The following is a 21,510-nucleotide window of genomic DNA, read 5'->3' on the forward strand; positions in this document are numbered from 1 at the left end:
AGACAACTCTGAATTTAAGAAGACCCCCTTAAAAAATAAAGGTTAGATCAGGTTATACTTGCATTGAATTGAAAGGAACAGGACTCTGAATTTAAGACAATCTCCTGATATTAAAAAAACTTGGAAAAAACCTAATCTTGGATTCAAGTAAATACAATAGTGTAATTCATGTTCTGGACATTATAAATACACAAACCTATTTGCTAGTAAATTATGTGCCACATTTTTTATAATAAGATGTAATTTATTTAACAAGCAGTAGAAGATAGAAAGGGGATCCGTTCTGTTGTTATAATGTGTGGTGTATGCATTGGATTTATTGTTGTTATACTGGTTATAGACCAAATAAAATGCCTATCCTAATACAAAAACCAGCTTCCCGGGTCCTCTAAGATGCTGCCACTCCAGCCTTAAATGGCCATTTCCCCCCTAGAGGTTGCTCAGAAGCACATTGCCTCCATAATACATACACTCCCTTCTCTTGGGCCTGATAAAACAGCTGAGAGCGCTGGTGCGTGTTTGCCATTAGCCGCATGCTTTGCGAGTATAAAAGCAATGTCAGAAATAGAACTCAGTCATGATGACTGCAGAATTGAATGAATTTCAGTGTGAGGCACATCCTCACACTAAATACTTCTCCTTTCTATCCAGTTCTTATCAGAAATTGGTTGACCAGCATCAGAAGCTTTGCTCCTGAAACATCTCTTCAGCATAGGGCCAAACTAAAAGCATCATTGTCTACTTAGGAGCTTAAAGTCTCTTTAACCCTCAGTTGAAATTAGGGTGAATAATACCCTATTTTGGGGGGCGGGGAGATTGAGAACTTTGTGTTCAGTGTTCTGCAACTCCATGTTCCAGGTCAAGATCAACCTTAATTGGATTAAGTGCCCTGTGATATTTCATCCACCATCCTTCATAATATTTTTTAAAATTGCAGTTTTATTAATATGGTTATTGGGGTACCACAACTTCTATTGCACTGCATGTTAACTGAAAGTACAACGAATTTCAGGCACTGGAATCAAAGAGACCACACAAAATGCTGTTGTAATATTGTAAGCATTTTTAATGTCCTTATATGCTCAGACCAGAACCTGTTCCTTCCATGCCTTGTGGAAAGGAGCATAGAGGTTGAACACACCAATCTTTTCTAGATTCTTAACAGATCAAGTGCTCACTCTTCTCAATATCTATATAATTAATTCCTGTAGAGGGGATGTGTGGGGATGTAGCAAGCTCTGCCCCCGCTGCAGCTGCGACCAATGGCAGGCCCAGAGGGGGCAACACATGCAAGGGTGGGAGGGAGGAACACACGCCAGAAGCCGGTTGGGGCGGCGCATGCCAGGAGGTGGTTGGGGCGGCGGGCAAAGCCCTGTCACCCTGAGGAGGAGGGCGAGAGGACGACAGTCAGTGGGAGGAGGAAGAGGGCAAGCAAAGCCCCGCCGCCCCAAGGAGGAGGATGGTGAGGCAGAGGGAGGCAGCGGCGCCACCCTGAGGAGGAGGGCGAGGCGATGACAGGTGGCGGGAAGAGGACGAGTGGTGGGCGGCGAAATGGAGGGAAGCAGAGGAGCCGCCCTGAGGAGGAGGGTGAGAGGACGATGGGTGGCGGGAGAAGGACAGGCAGTGGGTGAAGCCCCGCTGCCCAGAAGAGGAGGATGGCAAGGCAGAGGGAGGTGGCAGGATGGCCTGGCCCTGGCCCCCAGGGGTGAGACAGCGGTTGCGGCATGGGAGGGGGACAGCTGGGCCCAACTAGAGGCATAGATGCCCACTAGTTTCTATAAACAGTTTAAAATAATAGCTGCATGTGGTGGTGGATCTAGAATGATCCAGAATGGAACTTGGTGCAGAAGTATGGGATGTTTTACATTTACTTCCATGCCATCAATTCTCATTCTCTATCGCACACACAGAGACCAAGCAGGCAATTGTTGGCCGTAAAGTAGTACTGACAGGTTGATCACCCCTCACTTGTGTGCCAAAGTCATGACCCAGATTGTGCCCCCTTTTGGCATTACTTTTAAAGTTAAAATAAACCTTTAATTATGTGAGTGAATAGTTTTATTATGATCATTGATCAGTTATAATTAATTATGTGAGGATTGGTTAATATCACATCAACTTTGGCCCTTGGTCTTTCTAACTGGCTCTCTATGTACCCACTAACCAGGAAGACAATGCATTTCGAGGTGGACGCTAACCTGACTTTCAAATATTCACGTCAGCAATTCTCACCAAATGCAAAAATAATGTGTCGTTATAGTATCTAAGATGTTAAAGTATTGATTTTAAGAGCAAAATATGCCCCTTTGTGTAACCATCTTGCCTTATGTCAGTCACGTACTTGGTCAAGAACATCCGAGAATTGTCTCAGTTTACTAAGCTCCACCAAATTTAACCACGTCATATCCAGGATCCATTTAGCTGGCTTAGGGGAACAAGCCTTCAGATCCAGAGAAGCCCCACCTGAAAAGAGAAATAAAAAACACTGACTGAAAAGAATCTCTACAGCTTTAAAAAAAACACTAGCTGGGCCGGGCACAGAGCATCTGCGCCTCCGCCAGCCTGCTTCTCCCCCCACCACTCACGTGGTTTCCGGCTGGCAGGCCTACCACATTCTCCCGCCCACCAATTCCCAGCAGCCGGGCTGGCCTGCCACCGATGCCTGCTTCTGGTAGCCGGCCCAGCCCACTCCTGCCTGTTGCTCCCGGCGGCCAGCTCGGCCCGCCACTGCCTGCTCCCTCTGGCCAGCCGCTGGTGGGAGCAGCCCGGTTCTTCGCCTGCCCACCCACAGTTTCTGGCTGGCCGGAAAGCCGGCCCACCAACACCTCCTCCGCCCAGTTCCCGACAGCCGGCCCACCAGCAGCCACATCCCTATTTTCTCCCCCATCCTGCCACTAATTGGCAGCTACTTGCGAACTCTCGCGAGAGCTACCATACATAGGATTAGTGGCAGGTACATCTAGGAGAAATAAATATAGAGAAGATGTTTCAGATATTATAATGTTAACAAGAGAGGGCGGGGGTGAGGAGTGAGATCATGGTACTCCACCTGTCACTTGTACGTTGAGCTTTGTGTTTGCATAGAAGCCTACACGACAAAATCAAGGAGCACAGGTACAAATCAAGGAGACAATACATACATATCAAACAAACAGACAAATCAAGGAGACATAAACGTACATCGTACGTAGACAAATCAAACAAACAGACAAATCAAGGAGACAGAAGGTACATCGTACGTAGACAAATCAAATTGTCTACGTATGTAGACAAATCAAGGAGACAGAACAAACATACACATACATAAGCTATGTATGTGTAGGCCCCTATGTACACATGAAGTCCAGCAGGCAGGGTGAGCACACCACACGGGATAGAGAAGGCTGGAATACTCCAGATACACTACTGCATGTTGAATGTGCATGTCTGCACAGGTCTAAAATAGAGAGCAAATAAGCTATATATTTTATATACTGGTTATGACCTTTAACCAATGTTAGGAACTCCTCGTGCTTGACTTTGCCCCGCTGCAGGTCAATCTTCAATGTCAGCAGCAATGTGAAAAGGAACTTGTGCTCCTCATAAAGCCCTCGTGCAGCATACTTATACACTTCATAGGTCATATGCTCAATGATATTTGCGATTCTCTTGCTGGTAATTGGGCTCTTGACAGACCTATTCAAAAGAAAGGGAAAAGGAGAAAATGAAAGGGTAATCTCATGCCTTTTGGGTGAAGGCATTAAAAAGATTTTCCTTTTCCTCTGAAAAGAAAGCATTTTCAAAGAAGCACTTCATAATCCTGAGCTCCTGCAGAAGCAAACAGGGTCACAGAGACCAAATCAACCTGACACTAAATGCTGTTCAATTGACACAATCCAACACAGCTTCTACCAGACTAGATCTATTTGAACTGCTGGGAATCAAGCCTCCTTGTTAAGGGGCTGAAAGGCACAGGGGTGCTTTTTGTTTTTTTGCTTCCTCACCCTTTTGCTTCCTCACCCTGTCTGAATTATTGCTGTTTGTTGTAGTTGGTTTTTTTAAAGCCTGGCACAGGTGAGAAGGTTCTGAAAACAGAATTCTAACTAATAGCATACATTCACCATGTAGAATAGAATGTATGCTACTTGTTTTAGGGTAGTCTTTGTTTAGGGTAGTCTTTGAAGAGTGAGCCGTGAAAAACAGCAGTTTTCTTTGCCAAGGAAGCTCTGTCAGTAGTCATAGCTCTGTAGTAGAACACAATGTTGGACTACATGGACCAAAGCTCTGGTAGTATATGGCAGCATCATACGTACAATCATGTACACACTGGAGCCAGTGTGGTGTAGTGGCTGGAGTGCTGGACTAGGACCGGGGAGACCCGAGTTCAAATCCCCATTCAGCCATGAAACTAGCCGGGTGACTCTGGGCCAGTCACTTCTCTCTCAGCCCAGCCTACTTCACAGGGTTGTTGTGAGGAGAAACCTGTGTAGTACACTGCTCTGGGCTCCTTGGAGGAAGAGCGGGATATAAAATGTAAAAATAAAAATAAAATACATACAAGTAGTACTTGCAAGAAGTAAAAAAGAATACACACACACCCTTACGCAATGCACAGAGGAATTAAATAATTCATTAAGAATTATATGTGTAAAAGGAAGTTATAAATGAAGATCTTGCCGATTTGGCTATCCCTTCTGCAGACTCACCCTTTCACTTCCTACTGGGCAGACTGCTATCGCATGAGAACAGGCCTTCTTCTACAGAGAGATACTGTGACTGTCACTCACACCATGTGACTGACAATGGGTTCCTTCCATCTCAACTGGAAATGCCTCTTCCACATGGTGCATTCAAGGGTGGGCAGGAGATTCAGCATTCATATCACTGTGCATAAGCAGTAGTCTTGGGTGACTTGTTTTTGGACTACAACTTCTATCATCTCCAGACTTTGGCCACTGTGACTGGGGATGATGGGAGTTATAAAAACAATACATGACCCAAGACTGGTCAGAAGACCAAATCCATTCCCACTAGGGCAGAGAGTGTAGCTCAGTGGCAGAGCACAGGTTTTGCATGCACAAAGTCCCAGGCTTAATCCCTGGCATCTCCAGACAGGGCTGGGGAAGACCTCTGTCAAAAACCCTGCAGAGCCACTGCCAGGCAGTGTAAAGGGAACAAACCTAGATAGTTCCATGGTCTGATCCAATATAAAGCAATTTCATATGTTCATATATGCCTGCAGCTTGCTTGCTTGCTCTCTCTCTCTCTCTTTCTCTCTCTCTCTCTCTCTCTCACACACACACACACACACACACTTACTTGCTTATATAGGGGAAAGAATATTAGTTTTCTTTATGGGCGAATTACTTCTGGCTATCTAGCATCCTTCAGGATGCTATCTGGCCTTCTCTGAAGTGTTTCTACCATCAGAGAGAATGAAAGTTCGTACATCTGAAGCAGCTTCATGCTTACTGTGTCAGGACACTGTATACAAACCTTTTTGTATTCAAGGTTGCAGGGTTTTGTTTTGGGGTTTTGTTTTGCTTCCTTTTGTTATGCTGTCCCTTTTCCTCTCCCTTCTAAGAAAACTCAATCTCTTTTTGTGGGGGAAAGCTTAGCAGAAGTAATCAGAAATATTCTCAAAATCAGAAATTGACTGGATATTGATTAATAAAGAATTGTGTAATGTGCTACAGTATTATAATGGGAGCCTTAGATTAACTATCTGATAATATTCCTAGTAGTAGAAAAAGTTGTAGTAACAGCAGCAGCAGCAGAAATGGCAAAGAGGAAAATGGAGAAAGAGAAATCTACCTGACTGGGAACAGACAATAGTTTTGCAGGACTTAAACATATATGACACAGCTGTCACTTATCACAGGGTGTACAAACCCCCGCCCACTTAACAGTGGTCAAACAAATTTGACAGGATTTTGTAGTGATCAAAAATCTGTAAACTTGTTTGACCAGTGATAATTGTGAAACAAGAGAAATAAGTGTGCAGATTATGAGCGATGATGTCAAATGACAGGCAGAATGATAGAATCAAAATCAAAAATGACAGGCAGAATGATAGGGAATAGTTTTTGGTTGTGTGTCACTTTTCTCTCTGTTCAGTTGTCTCCTTTCCTCCCTCCTTTCTTTCTTTACTTTATCTGGAAGAGTCCTTTCTTCCAGGCCTCCCACTCCCCACATTTTCTTCTCCAGATTCTCTCCCTGAAACTCCCCTCTTTCTCTCCAGACCTCCTTCTGCCCACACTTCTTCTCTCCAGCCATGCCTCTTCCAATTTCCTTCCAATTCCTTCTTCCATTCTTTCTTTCCTTCCACCTACTCTCTTCCCCAGCACTTCTTCCTTACCTACATTTGCTTTGTCTGATCCTCCATCCCAGTGCCTAATTTTTCCATCTTCCCTACTCTTCTCTTTCTCAACATTGCTGTTTAGCCATCATCCATTCACCCTTCCCTTCCCAAAGTGCATTTGCTGCTGCTCAAACACAGAACATCCACTGCGTGAACTTCCCAAGAGCCATTGCTCCATTGAAAGCAATGTCACTAAATTGAAGAAAATTAAAGCCACTTAAATGTCTGAAGTGCTTATTTTGTATATGGGCATGGAGTGCCCACCAGTTCTGAATTTTGTAAACCCTTCAATGTCCTAGCAGATGAGAGGAAGAAGTGGTTTTTACGCATGAACAACCAAATCACAAATATACACTTGGAAAATAACTGTATCTTATTTGTGTATCTATATGCTGCTTTTCAACAAAAATTGTGTTCTATCATCCCTTTTTCTGCTCTCTTAAAAACTGTCTGCCTGTCTAATTACTACAATCTCCAGAATGGGAAATATGTCAAGTAATCATAGTTACCTGGCAAGTGAAAGATCAAACAACCCCAAGAACTGTCGAAGAGATGTTTGATACATGACATTAACCATGCTCATCTCAGTTATCAGGAAATAGAGAATGCTGCCTCTTGTAGCAACTGAAGAAAAGAAAATTGGATTTGGTCAATGCAGGATACAGAACAAAAGCATCCCATTAAAACAACAGTAGCAAGCTTTCATATTGACAATTAGTAATACATTTCTCATGACAGAAAGTTGCTTTCAAGCTATAAACTTGACTGCTTATTTAAATCAAAGGACAGGCCACACAATTCCTTCTCTCCCTATTTGTTGCTTTGGTATAATTCATCAACCGATTGAAATGCTGATAAATCTGTCTATTCAAAAATTGCAGTATGGGCGCCAGACTTTCATCTTCTTGTTACTCTTTCTGCATAGGTGAGATTCTAAAAATCCACCAATTCAAGAAACCACTGAAATTTATTTATTTTATTTATTTATCAAATTTGTACACTGCTCCAAACTTTTGTCTCTGGGCGGTTAACAATAGCATAAAACCAGTTAAAAACATATACAAAAACGTAAAAACAATTTAAAATAAACCAAAGATTAAAACCCAGACATTTTTAGGAAGCTGAGAAAGCTTAGGTGAAAAGATGGGTTTTCAGGTGTTTTTTGAAAATTGCCAGAGATGGGGAGGATCGTATCTCAGCAGGGAGCACATTCCACAATCTTGGGGCAGTGACCGAGAAGGTCCATCTCTCTGTAGCTACCAAACGAGATGGCAGTAACTGATAACCTCAATGGGTAGTGGGGCTCATAGTGAAGAAGACACTCTCTTAGATACCCAGGGCCTAAGCCGTTTAGGGCTTTATAAGTTATAACTAGCACTTCTTATTTTGTCTGGAAACCTATCGGCAGCCAGTATAGCTCCATCAACAGAGGAGTAATGTGGTCTCTCCGAGATGACCCAGAGGCTAACCTGGCTGCTGCATTCTGAACTAACTGAAGTTTCTGGACTATGTACAAAGGCAGCCCCACATAGAGCGCATTACAGAAGTCCAGTCTGGAGGTTACCAACAAACGTACCACTGTTTTCAGGTCATTGATCTTGAGAAACGGACGCAGCTGACGTATCAGCCAGAGCTGATAGAAAGTACCCCTGGCCACCGCCTCAACCTGAGAAACCAGGGAGAGGTGTGAATCCAGAAGTACTCCCAGACTGCGAACCTGTTCCTTTTGTGGAATTGTGACCCCATCTAGAACAGGTAGATCACAATCATCTCTAGAGTTCTGACCCCGCACAATAATCTTATCCATCTTGAATCCATCTTATCTGGATTCAGCTTCAGTTTATTTTCCCTCATCCAGCCAATTACTGCTTCCAAGCAGACATTTAGGGAGGATATGCCAGCTCTTGAAGTAGTTGACATGGAGAAGTAGATCTGGGTGTCATCAGAGTACTGGTAACACCCAGCTCCAAATCCCCTGATGATCTCTCCCAGCGGTTTCATGTAGATGTTAAAAAGCATTGGAGAAAGTTCGGAGCCTTGAGAAACACCATATTTAAGCTCAGATTTTGAAGAGCAACAGTCTCCAGTTGACACCATCTGGAATCTGTCCGAGAGGTAGGAGCGGAACCAGTGCCTCCCACCCCCAACTCCCTCAGACGTTCCAGAATGATACTATGGTCGATAGTATTGAAAGCTGCCGAGAGATCCAAAAGGACCAACAGAGTCACACTTCCTCTGTCAATTCCCAATTGGAGATCATCCATCATGCTGACAAAGGCAGTCTCCACCCCATAGCCTGCCCAAAACCCAGTTTGAAATAGGGGTGTGCATTTTGGAATTCTCTTGTTTCGATTTGTATCCAAATCAAAACACCCCCATTTTGTTTTGTACCCAAATTTTCTGAATCCGAATCAGCCCTGTTTTGTTTTGTAGCCGAATTTTCCGAATCCGAATCCGAATCCGAATCGGTTTGGATTTTTAAAAAGGGTACCAGGGCAAAAAAAGTGGGTGGTGCTGGTAGTGTCCAATGGGTGGAAGCTACCACCCAAATTTCAAAGGAATTAGGCAAAGGGCTGGTGTTTTGTGAATTTTTTAAGTTTACACATCTTTAAGAATTTTCCCATAGGGAATAATGGCGATTCCAGCAAATGTATCGCTTCAAATCAAGGGGAAAGGGATGACCCAGAGTGGAGTGTGATGGGTGGTAGTGCCCAAAGGGGGCAAGGAAACTTCCAGAATTATCTCAGAAGAATTAGGAACATAGGAAACTGCCATATACTGAGTCAGACCATTGGTCTATCTAGCTCAGTATTGTCTTCACAGACTGGCAGCGCCTTCTCCAAGGTTGCAGGCAGGAATCTCTCTTGGCCCTATCTTGGTGAAGCCAGGGAGAGAACTTGAAACCTTCTGCTCTTCCCAGAGCGGCTTCATCCCCTGAGGGGAATATCTTGCAGTGCTCACACATCAAGTCTCCCATTCATATGCAACCAGGGCAGATCCTGCTTAGCTATGGGGACAAGTCATGCTCAGCCACAAGACCAGTTCTCCTCTCCATTGGGCAAAGGGCTGATCTTTTGTGAATTGTTGAAGTTTATGTGTCTTTTAAGATTTCTCCCATAGGGAATAATGGAGATTTCAGCAGCCCCATAATTCCACTTGGGGGGCACTGGGGTTTCCCAGAGCGAGGGGCTGTGTAGTGCACATAGGGTGCCAACCACCTCCATACCCACAAGCCCTTTGGATACTGGGTTTTGTGTTTCTGAGGTGTTCATTGTAGATACTCTGGTAGTATATGAGATTTTCAGTGAAAAACAAGAATCCACTCTCATATGCTACCAGAGAATCTACACTCAGAACACCACAGAAACAACAGAACCCAGCGCCCCATGGGTTAGCAACCCTTCCCCTGGCCAATGTGGGGTCAGTAAGGAGTGGCAAGAAGCAAAAGAGCCAATGGGGAACAAGGAGGGAATTGTCAGCAGGTCAGCCCATGATTTAGGTCACCGATCAGAAGGCTGGAAGGGTGGGAAATTCAAAGAGATGTCAAACACAAAATGGAGACTGACTCAGAGATCACCACAAAATGGAGGTCCAAAACAACAAAACGTTTTGTAGCCGAAACAGGGACGTTTTGTTTTGTATACAAAACTTTTGGATCTGGAAAATGGGTGTTTTGTTTTGTCTACAAAACACCCGAAACAGGCTGTTTTGGGTACAAAACGTTTTGTATCCAAAACATTTCGCACATCGCTAGTTTGAAATGGGTCTAGATAATTAGTTTCCTCCAAGACTGCCTGGCACTGAGAGGCCACCACCCTCTCAATTACCTTGCCCAGCCATGGGAGGTTGGAAACAGGCCTATAATTGCTCAACTCTGAGGGAGCTAATGCAGGCTTCTTTAGAAGAAGTCTAATGACTGCCTCCTTAAGGCAAGGAGGCATCCTGCCCTCCCTCAGAGAAGCATTTATGATGTCCACCAGTCTACAACAACCTCCCTGCTAGAACAAACAAGCCATGTTGGACAAGGGTCAAGAGAACAAGTGGTAGGCCTCACTGCTCCAAGCAGCTTGTCCACATCTTCAGGAGTCACAAACTGAAACCGATCCAGTCGAATCACATAAGAGCGGTTGTTGGGCACCTCCAGCTCAGACATCAAATTAATTGTGGAATCTCCATCTAGGTCGGCCCGAATCCGAGAGATTTTATCTGTGAAAAACTCTTTGAACACATCACAGCAGGTAACTGATGACTCCGAATTCTGTTTCAAGGGAGTGGGAGCAGATACTAGTCCCCTCACAACCCTGAACAACTCCGCTGGATGTGAACTTGCAGAAGCAATACGGGCAGAAAAGACCTCTTTGCCACACGTATTGCCTGAGCATAGATCTTTAGATGTGCTCTATGTCACAATCTGTCAGATTCAAGTCGCATCTTTCTCCACTTGCGCTCCAGTCGCCCACCTTGCGACTGGAGCGCCCACCTTCAGTCCCTGTAGATCTTCCGTATACCAAGGGGACAAATTTGAAATGGGTCAGAGGGGATGCTTGAGAGCAATTGTGTCTACTGCCCTGTTGAGCAAGTTGTTCCAATTCTCAACCAGGGCATCAACAGGATCACCAGCAAAGCCAACACTGAATACCTCTAAGGCTTCTTGGAATCTTACTGGATCCAATAACCTCTTTGGGCGAACCATTGTAATGGGCCCCTCAGCCTTGCAGAGGTGGGAAGTGGTTGTAAGTCCAGCCTTGACCAGATGGTGGTCCGTCCATGACAATGGGGAAATCACAGGAGTCCCCACCCATGGAACACCACCCTGATCAGAGTAAAAGACCAAATCAAGAGTGTGGCCTGCAATATGCGTCGGTCCAGAGACCACTTGGGATAGGCCCATAGTTGTCATGGCCGCTATGAACTCCTGAGCTACCCCGGACAGATTGGTCCTGAAATGAACACTGAAGTCCCCTAGCACCAAGAGTCTGGGAGACTCCAATGCAAGTTCCGCGACCAAGTCCATGAGCTCAGTAAGGGATTCAGTTGGGCAGTGGGGCGATCAGTACACCAGCACAAGTCCCAATCTATCCCTGGTCCCCAAACTCAAGTACACACATTCAATATGGTCCAATACCCCAACAGGGACCCTGGTAAAGGAGATGTTATCCCTATAGACCACAGCCACTCCACCTCCCCGCCCATGTCCCCTTACCTGCTCCTCTATAGAATATCCTGGAGGGAGAAGCTGGGACCAAACTGGACCACTAGCCTCCCCCAACCAAGTCTCTGTAATACATACCAGATCAGCCCCTTCATCTACGATCAAATCATGGATGAATTCAGATTTATTTTGGACTGACCTGGCATTACAGAGGAGCAAGGAAAGGCTATGTGGGTTGTTGGCAAGGCTCAAAGAGCTGGCAGGACAGCCAGAAGAGGAGACAGCTATTAAATTTCTGACTACACTTCCCCTGGAACGGCCTGCTGACCTGCCAACGTTACTCGTCTATTCCCCACCACCACCGGGATAGCTGCCCCATAATCAACAAAGGCACCCCCTGTCCCATCTCCAGACGAACCCAAACACATTACAGCAACTTCAACCCAAGTCTAAAACAGCCAACTTCAACCCAAGTCTAATTAAACAGCCCTCTAGCCCTCGCCCTCGCCCTCCACTGAAGTGGCTCCCCCAAAAGGGCGACCCCCTTTGGTGTAGCCCCTTTGGTGGCGGGCCCGCCGCCACAAGCAGTCTTCCTATAAAGCCCAAAACTGAGCAGGTGACCCGAGGAACAGCTGAGTCACTCAGGGCCTGGTCCCAATACTGCGCACACTTCCCACAGATGTTAACCTGAGGCTGCAGCCCCACAGGGGAAGCAAAAGCAGGCATGCAACAGCAGAAGGAACCCCAGCACCCACCTGGTCTCTCACGCCAGATAGCACTGGGTGGGAAGTAGATGGACTCTCCCTTTCCCTCTCTGCTGGGCTTGTTAATGCATCACAGTGATTAATCAAACCTGAAATTGCAGGGATGTGGACAGTGCATTTTTGAAGTCCATGTCCCTGAATCCATTTTTTCATTAGACTCTGATCCCTATGGAGTTTGGGTCCAATTCCAAATGGGTCTGTTTCACCCTGAAGTCATTCCCAGGAGCCATTCCACTGTCCCCTTCCACCAAGTTTGGGAAAAGGGCAAGCTGTATGAAGGACTCCTGAGAACCACTAAAGGAGAACCTGAAGCTCTTAGGGTATAGCACGTGGCAATGTCATTATTGTGTGCCAGGCCATAGGGATCTGGTCCTTTCTAGAAGCAATTTGGAGTTCAGATTAGGGATGTGCAGAACATTCCAAGCTTGGAACATTCTGACTCAAACGGGGCCATTTCAAGTGTTTCAAGCTCAGAACTATACTGGTCTAAGTGTTCCAAGCAGCATTTTGGACTCCAAAATGGCACTCTTCCTGCCTCTGTGCATGCGCAGCAGCCATTTGCACAATACTGCCAATTCAGTAAGAACCGTTGCGAACTGAAGCAAGGCACATCGTTGCAATTCGATTCTGGTGATCATCATAGTTATTTCACATGCTGGTCTGGAAATGCCTGCAAAACACCCTTCAACATTCCACTGGTTTTATAGATATTCAAAGAAAATCACATCTTATATGTATGTATATAAATAAATAAAATCCCTTTGCGTCATGTTTCTGCTCAGAGCTCCAGTCACAATTCTGATCATTGGCTTGGGATGTTTGGGTTACTATCACCAGGGGCTTTCAACTCACCTGGTCTATATTCCTCCCGGGCTGAGTTAATTTGTATTTCAGTCTCAGCAGAAATTTGCAATTTCTGTGTCACCTCTTCTGCTGTCTTCTTTGTGTTACTGAGTACAACAATGAGACTCTCATCTTCCACTAGAGAACCTTGTGTGCTTGTCAGTCGATACAGCAAGTTATCTTCCAGCTCTTTCATCTTTCTTTTGTTAGCAGTCACATCTTCAATAAGATCAGTTCTCTCTTTCTCCAACTCCTGTTGAAGTGCATCACAAAGCCATACATCAATTGAATGCATTGTCAGAAGCAGACTCATTAATGTATACAGTACAGTATATCATATACATTGCAATAATGAAGGTAACACAACTTAACTGATAGCCCAGATAGTTAGAGGAAGACAGATGAAACCTGATACCTGAATTATATTTCCAGAGGGAACACATTTTTTGCTCCTTTGATCTTGGCAGGAGTCTGCACTCTACAATGGCATGGCCTACTTGAAACCCTGAATGTTGTGCACAGTTTGCACCATCTCAAAATAAGATGTAATAGATTGGAGGAGGTACAAAAAGAACAGTTAAAAGGCCTGAAATTTTGGAGCACCATCACTAGGAGGAAAAGCTAAAGCACCTGGGGCTTTTTAGTTTAGAAGAAAATAACGGGGTCGCCGATGCGTGGGGATGTTTGGCAGCGACCAATGAAAAGGCGGGGGCAGAGCTGCTGCTCAGCAATGGACAAAGAAGAAAATGGAGGAGGAAGGGAGAAGCTGGTGAGGACAGAGGAGACTGGCCCTGGCACGGTAATGGAGCTGGCGGAGGCCTGGCCTGGCCACAGTGAGGGGAGGGAAAGGTGAGAGGAGCCCGGCTGGGGCAGATGCTGTGTGCTGGTCTGTGGGCAGACTAGGGTGAGGTAGGGGGAAGGCAGGAGAGACTGGGGCAGAAGATGGGGGAGAGGGCAGGAGAGAATGGGGCAGTAGGTGGGGGGAGGGCAGGGGAGACTGGGACAGAAGGTGGGGGGAGGGCAGGGGAGACTGGGGTAGAATGGAGCATTGGTTTCATTTACCGTGAAGGCTTCTTCTGGTTGCTGGGGCCAGGGACATCTCATGGGTTATCCTCTCCCAGAGCTCCAGGCAGGACAGAAAGTAAATAGTTAAAAAACTAAGCCACACCCACTAGAGCCTGAGGGTGATAACCCCGCCCCAGTTCTTTCGGGCCCAGACATAAGAGGACAAAGGCAATACAAAACAGTAGAAAACAGCAGGTCAGAATAAACAGGTTTAAACATTCCAGAATAACAGAGTGTAGCAACCAACTGTAGAACTAAATGTCAGTCTCCACCATTTCAACAGAAGTAGACCAGAGCGCAAAATCACAACTGGGTGGGCCGAGATGTCCCTTGCCCCAGCAACCAGAAGAAGCCTTCACGGTAAGTGAAACCAATGCTCCGTTCTCGGTTGCTGAGGCCAGGGACATCTCATGGGACATACCACAGCTGTCCAACTCGGGTGGGAGCACTCTGGTCTACTAGCGAGGAAGAACTTGTTGCAAGACCCATCTGCCAAAGGTTGCCCGGGCAGATGCAAAATCCTTGATCTTGTAAAGTTTGGTGAAAGTGGAAGGCGACACCCAGGTGGCCACCTTGCAGATCTCTTCCATTAGTGGAAAATGCCACTGACGCTGCTGCTGCTCTAGTAGAATGTGCAGAGAGATGCGTTGGTGGCCTGAACCTTGTAGGCCATCGATATACACGCTATAATCCACGATGCAATAGTGGTCGAGGAATCTGGGATCCCCATGGAATGCAAACAGAGCGTCTGACAATCTGAATGAGGCTGAGCGTCTAATATAGACCTTAAGACATCGCTTAACGTGCAACTTGTGCCATTTCCGCTCCACAGGATGGACGGGTTTGGGGCAGAATGAAGGTAGGAAACCATCTTGCGATGGGTGGAAGGGGGACACCACCTTTGGCTTCATGAAGGGGTCCGGAATGAGCCTGATGGCCTCTTTCTGAAATATACAATATGACTTGTTTTACAGACAGCGCCTGCAGCGCCGAGATGAGCCTTGCAGAAGTGATGGCCACCAAAAAAGGCCAATTTAAACGATAAGACCCTGATCAGAATAGCTGCCAAAGGTTCAAAAGAGTGAGCGTGCAATGCCTTGAGGACAGTATGTAGTTCCCAAGAGGGTAACCTATGCACTGTTGGAAGTGACATCAGCGAGGCTCCTCATAAGAACCTATGCTGGTGAGGATGTGACTGAGATATTTTGCCCTTTTCTGCTGAGAGCAACTCCACCAATGGCAACGCCTGCCGTTTCAGGGTATTTGGACATAGTCCCTTCTTGAACCCTTCTTGTAAGAAGAGCAGGAGATGACATAACTTAGCCGTGCCCTTCAGAACGGAGTTGCATGACATCCAGCGAAGGAGTGCTCACCATGTATATTGATAAATTCTCTCTGTCGATGGACTTGCGTGACGCCAGCATAGTGCTGAGAACTCCCTCCGAGTAGCCATGTTGGTTGAGGACTCACTGCTAAATTTTCAAGCGGTGAGCCGAAACCAACATGGATCCGGCTGTAAAACTGGACCCTGATGGAGCAGGTCCGGGGTCTGAGGCAACCCCCAAGGTGGCTCCACCGCCAGATGGAGGAGCTCTGGAAACCAGGGTCTCCTGGGCCAGAATGCTGCCACTAAGAATACTGTTGCTCGAAGACACATCCATTGCAGGACTCTGGCCAACAGAGGTGTCGGAGCATACGTATAAAGGAGAGCATCTGGCCATGGACTGGATAGGGCATCCACTGCCATCGCCTCCCTGCGTGGAAATCTAGTCATAAATGCTGGTAGTTGCGCATTCTTCGGAGTCATAAAGAGGTCTACCTCAGGCATGCCCATCTTCTCTGTTATCTGGGTGAAAACTGATGGATTTAGAGCCCACTCCCCCAGTTGGATGTCAGCCCAGCTTAACCAGTCTGCAACCAGGTTCAGCTCTCCCTTGACATGGTGTGCCATCAGGGAAGGGAGGTTGCTCTCTGCCCAGGACAGCAGAAGGACAGCCTCCTGGTGAAGTGACCTGGACCTGGTCCCCCATTGCTTGTTTACATACACCTTTGCCGTCGTATTGTCGGTCTTTACGAATATGACGGTGCCTTGGATGATCTCCTGGAATGCTAGTAGCGCTAGGCGAATTGCGCGGAGTTCCCTCCAATTTATGTTGTGAGAATGCTTCTCCTTGTTCCATAGCCGCTGCGCCGACTGGTTGAGGCAGTGGGCTCCCTAGCCCATCACTTGCGTCTGTTGTTATGATGAACGTCTGTGGGTCCAAGAAGGTCTTTCCCAATTCAGGTTGTTGGAGTTGATCCACCAGTGGAGAGAGTGACGCAGGTCTGGTGGCAACTTCAGAAGCAGTCTACACCTCCTTAAGATTGCCTTCTGGTGGGGTAGGAGAAACCACTGGAAGTCGTGCAGATGAAGTCAAGCCCACGGAACCGAGTCCGGTGCGGCCACCATCAAGCTCAGCAGTCTTGACAAGGAAGCCAGAGGAACTCTTCGACTCGCTAGAACCAGGTGAACCTCTGTCTGGATAGTCTGTAACCTGTCCAGTGGAAGCAAGAGGCAGTTCACTAAGGTAACTATGATTACCCCCAAATGGCGCAGCCTGTGGCATGGCGTCAATTGACTCTTTTATCCATTTATGATGAAACCATGGTTCTCGAGTGTTGCGATAGTTATGATGAAACCATGGTTCTCGAGTGTTGCGATAGTTAAGGGCCATGTCCCGTTCTGCCTCTGGGAGAGATCTCGCTAGCAGCAACAAATTGACTATATATGCAAACAAACGAATCCCTTTCTGATGGAGTTACTTTGTGGAGACATGAGGGGCTGCTGTATTGAAAATGCCTTCCAGCATATTTAAACCGAAGGTACTACCTGCTTTCCGGGTGTATAGGAAGATGCAGGTAGGCCTCCCTTAAATCTATGGATGCCAGCACATCCAGATGAAAGAGTGCCTCTGAAACTGCTCTTAGAGTTTCCATCTGGAAATGAGTTCTGCGGACCCATCTGTTCAAAAATGTTTTAAGTCTAAAACAGCTCTCCTTGAGCCGTCCCTTTTTGGGATGGTAAATAGAAGTATTTTGTTTTGTTGTTGTTTTGGTTTGTTTGTTTTGTTTTAACTCCCTCTCCCTCCTGTGCCAGAGGCACTGGCTCCACTGCCCCGATGTCCAGGAGGTGTTGGATCGCCTGGACCATCAGCAAATGCTTTGAGAATGCTTTTGACCTTGGAGTGGGGATAAAGAAGCAAGGGGAGAGGAGTGAAACTCTATCCTGTAGCTGTGATGGATGAGCTGCAGAACCCAGTTGTCTGAGGCTGAATCTTCCCAGGCTGGGGCGAGGTGAGACAAATGCCCTCCAAGCCTGAAATGCTTCAAGTCATTGTTGTGGCTTTTGCTGCTTTGACTGAGCAGCTTTTTTTTTTGTAGGTACCAAACCCTCTAAAGGGTGCTCTCTGATGATTCCAAGATCCCCTCTGGAATTTTGTATCTCTGTCCCAGCCCATGAAGGGCCGGAAGCTATGAAAGGGAAGGGCCTTTTGAAAGGCTGTTTATCAGTCTTTTTATTGGTTGAAGGCATCGTGTCTTTCACTTATCAGACGACTCTACAAGAATGTCTTGTAGGGCAGACTCACCAAAAGGCTTCTTGCCGTCATAAGAGACAGTGGCGACGTTAAGCCTAGAGGTAGAACCAACTGTCCAACTTTGAGCCACAAGTGGCGTCTGCCAACAAATGATGAAGCCGCCACTTGCGCTGAGAATCTAATCGTATCAAGATTGGCATCGGCCATAAGGGCCTGCGCTTTCTGGATCTTTAATAGTTGCTGTCACATCTTAACTGGGTCCCCTGGAGGATCACTCAGAAGATTGACCACCCATAATAAGGAGGCACGAGCTGCCCTGGATGCTGCCACTGTTGCACGGATCACCAGGGACACGTTCTCATGACACACTCAAATGACAGCTCGGCCTTCTTGTCAGCTATGTCTTTTAGAGAAACCTCACCCTCTCGAGATACCAGGGAATCCGACACCAATTGCGAAATCTGGGCATCCACATTTGGTGTCCTCAACATGTCTGTAGTGGTTTTCTGAAAAGAATAAAGTTTGTTAGTCATGGACGTAGCCTTGCATTTGGAAGCTGGTGTCAACCATTCCCGTTTGACTACATCCACAAACAACTCTGGCATGGGCATCAGCATGTCCTTGGGGCGTGCTCTAGGAAAGACCAAGTCCCCTTTGGCGCAAGAGTCAGAACTCTGCCCAGCCTCTGATTTCAGTCCAATTGTATTAATAATTCTGGACATAAGTGGGCTGAAGTCCTCTGCCACAAAGAGGTGCTGTGACACTGAGGCATCACCAGTGTCCTCCCCTCCAGACCATTCCCCGTCATCCTTGTCTAACGGAGTCTCTGGGTCCGGATCAAAACCTCCCCCTGCATTAATTGGGTCTTCAGAGTCAGAAGGCAGATTAGGCCTCTCTGAGTTTGCAAAGACTTTTTTTTTAAGGTGCAAGTAAACCCCTAGGGCCCCCAGAGTCTGATTGGAAGCATCAGAGGAATGGTCCCGTGCCACCTTGCCAGCCAACTTGCCCAGCTCACTATGCTTAAGCTTGCTTTTGGCCTTCTTGGGAGAAGGACTGACAGACTCGCTAGATGAGGAGCTCACAATGGGTGATCTATGCCTTCTCCCCTTTGGCGATCTCTTACTCCTCTTAGGGGGCCTAACCTGGTAGATGGTGCCAATGATTGCATTGCGAAACCATGCTTGCCACTCAGGTGGCAGCACAGACTTAGGTAAAACAGCAGGGTTAGAACTGGATTCTTTAGGCCCAGTCTCTGCAGCAGACTCCCCCTGCTGGCCAAACACCATAATCACAGTCTTAGGCTTTTCCCGCCCTTTTAGAGACTGTCTCCCTTTTACATTACCAGCTCCTTTAGGTAAAATGGAGGAATTCTTCGCAACCGTCGCCATCTTAGGAACAGAAGATGCCTGTGATGACCTCGCTGCCCTGCCGGTCAGGTTGCTAGCCAGCTTGCCAATCCTCCTAATCTCTTCAGAGGTTGGTACGGCATTGGCAATAGGGAGCCTCCGAAAGTGCTCTTCAGAGCCACTTGAAGCTGCCTGCAGCAGCATGGCGCGCCGGGCCACGGTAGTATGAGTCTCGCAGCCCGAGGGCGGGAGACTCGACGCGGCCCCTTCGACGATCGGGACGGGCGGCTCGAGAGCGGCCGTCACCGACGCGGGAAAATCAAGCCCTTCCAGGGGGGACTCTGTGGCCCATAGAGGAGAGACGGCCGATCACGGACTGTCAACTCACTGCTGGCGAATTTTCTGGGAGGTTTTCAGGAGGTCGGAAAAGCGGCCTTGCTATGCAGAGCTTAAAGCAGCCTGCGCCAGTGGGGCCTACAAACGGCCCTGAAGCCTCCCAGGCCGAAAACACTCAATCTCTTCCCCTTGTTGGAGAAATTGCTCTGTACCTCTCTGACTGGCTCCAAGCAACAGAGAGGAAAGAGGAGATGGGGGGGGAGAGGAGTGGGCGGGGGAGAGAAACAGACGAAAGAAGGGTGGTTTTCTTTCTTTTCAGGTAATAGCAAGCAATAAGGATCAGAGACAGAAAAAAGGATCTGGAGAACAGAATACTGTAGTTAGGAAGTCAATTAGAGAATTAATATCAGCAGAAAATAGAGAGAGCTAGAAAAACGCTGCCTTGGAGCTTGCTGAGGACAGAAAGAACTGGGGCGGGGTTATCCCCCTCAGGCTCTAGTGGGTGTGGCTTAGTTTTCTAACTATTTACTTTCTATCCTGCCTGGAGCTCTTGAGAGAGGATAACCCATGAGATGTCCCTGGCCTCAGCAACCGAGAAGGTGGGGGGAGGGGGATCCGCCGGCCCCAAAGAGCACACAGATGCTCTGTGCGGCTTAGGCTAGTTTCTTTTTAAAATTCAGACTGTTTACCACAATTTTCTGCAGTTTTTGGAGCCATTTTGTCCTTTGGGGGGCATTCCTGGGCACAAGGGGGACCCTCAGAGCACACCCCAATAAGTTTTTTCTATGTTCTGGTCAATTTTGGGCTCGTTTTTTTGGCTTTTTCCATTAATCCTGGAACCTAACCTCCCTTTCCCCATAGCCATAATGCCTTCTTACTCATGGTTTTGTTACTCATGGTAGTAGGCAAGGAATTGAACTCATGCAAGTAATGAGGTTCTTCTGTATTAGCATTTTTATTTACAATTCCCTTCCTAATGATCCCTAGCATGGAATTAGCATTTTTTTTACAGCTGCCATGCAGAGTCAACACTTTCAATGAGCTGTCCACCATGACCTCAAGATCTCTCTCCTGGTCAGTCACCCCATCAGAATAAATGTAAAATTGTGGGGTGGGGGGGTTGCTCCAATATGCATCACATTCCATTTGCTTACATTGAACAGCATTTGCAATTTTGTCACCAACTCCCCCAATTTGGAAAGATCTTTTTGCACAATCTGTTTTGGATTTCACTACCCTAAATAGTTTGGCATCATCTGCATTTGGTCACCTTGGTGCTCACCTCAAGTTCTAGATCATTTACAAATAAATTCAAAAGCACCTGTCCCAGTACAGATCCCTGCGGGACCCCACTTCTTACTTCCCTCCATTGTGAAAACTGTCCATGTATTCCTACCCACCGTTTCCTGTTCTTCAACCAATTACCATTCCACCCATGAACCTGTCCTTTTATCCCATGACTGCTAAGTTTACTCAAGAGCCTTTGGTGGGGAACTATGTCAAGAGCTTTTTGGAAGTCCAAATATACTATGTTGACCAAATCACCTTTATCTACATGCCTGTTGACACTCTCAAAGAACTCCAAAAGGTTAGAGAGGCAAGACTTGCCCTTGCAGAAGCCATGCTGGTTCCCCTTCAGCTAGGCCTGTTCTTCTATATTATTTACATTTATTATTATTATTATTATCATCATTATTTTACATTTTATATCCAGCTCTTCCTCCAAGGAGCTCAGAGCAGTGTACTACATACTTAAGTTTCTCCTCACAACAATCCTGTGATGTAGGTTAGGCTGAGAGAGAAGTGACTGGCCCAGAGTCACCCAGCAAGTATCATGGCTGAATGGGGATTTGAACTTGGGTCTCCCCGGTCCTAGTCCAGCACTCTAACCACTACACCATGCTGGCTCTCTGTTTAACAATTTTGTCCTTAAGTATGCTTTCCATCAATTTACCCGGCAGGGTAAAGAGTTACATTAGCTACTTTCCAGTCCTTTGGTACAGAGCCTGATTGTAGGGACAAGTTACATATTTTTGACAGGAGATCAGCAATTTCACATTTGAGTTCCTTCAGAACTCTTGGTTAGATG

General features: G+C 46.6%; 1 protein-coding gene across 7 annotated transcripts in view; it reads right to left on the bottom strand.

Moving 5' to 3' along the window:
* LOC128322773 (dynein axonemal heavy chain 5-like) overlaps positions 1-21,510 on the bottom strand; it is a 240,360-nt gene that overhangs the window by 22,328 nt on the left and 196,522 nt on the right. For all 7 annotated transcript variants that reach the window (XM_053244679.1, XM_053244680.1, XM_053244682.1 and 4 more), the window contains 4 exons: positions 13,109-13,352; positions 6,850-6,964; positions 3,485-3,675; positions 2,342-2,463 (listed from right to left, as the gene is read on the bottom strand). In XM_053244679.1, coding sequence (XP_053100654.1) covers positions 2,342-2,463; positions 3,485-3,675; positions 6,850-6,964; positions 13,109-13,352 — 672 coding nt within the window. The remainder of the gene's footprint in view (positions 1-2,341; positions 2,464-3,484; positions 3,676-6,849; positions 6,965-13,108; positions 13,353-21,510) is intronic.

Source organism: Hemicordylus capensis, chromosome 4, assembly GCF_027244095.1.
Source record: "Hemicordylus capensis ecotype Gifberg chromosome 4, rHemCap1.1.pri, whole genome shotgun sequence".
NCBI classification, from domain to species: Eukaryota; Metazoa; Chordata; class Lepidosauria; order Squamata; family Cordylidae; genus Hemicordylus; species Hemicordylus capensis.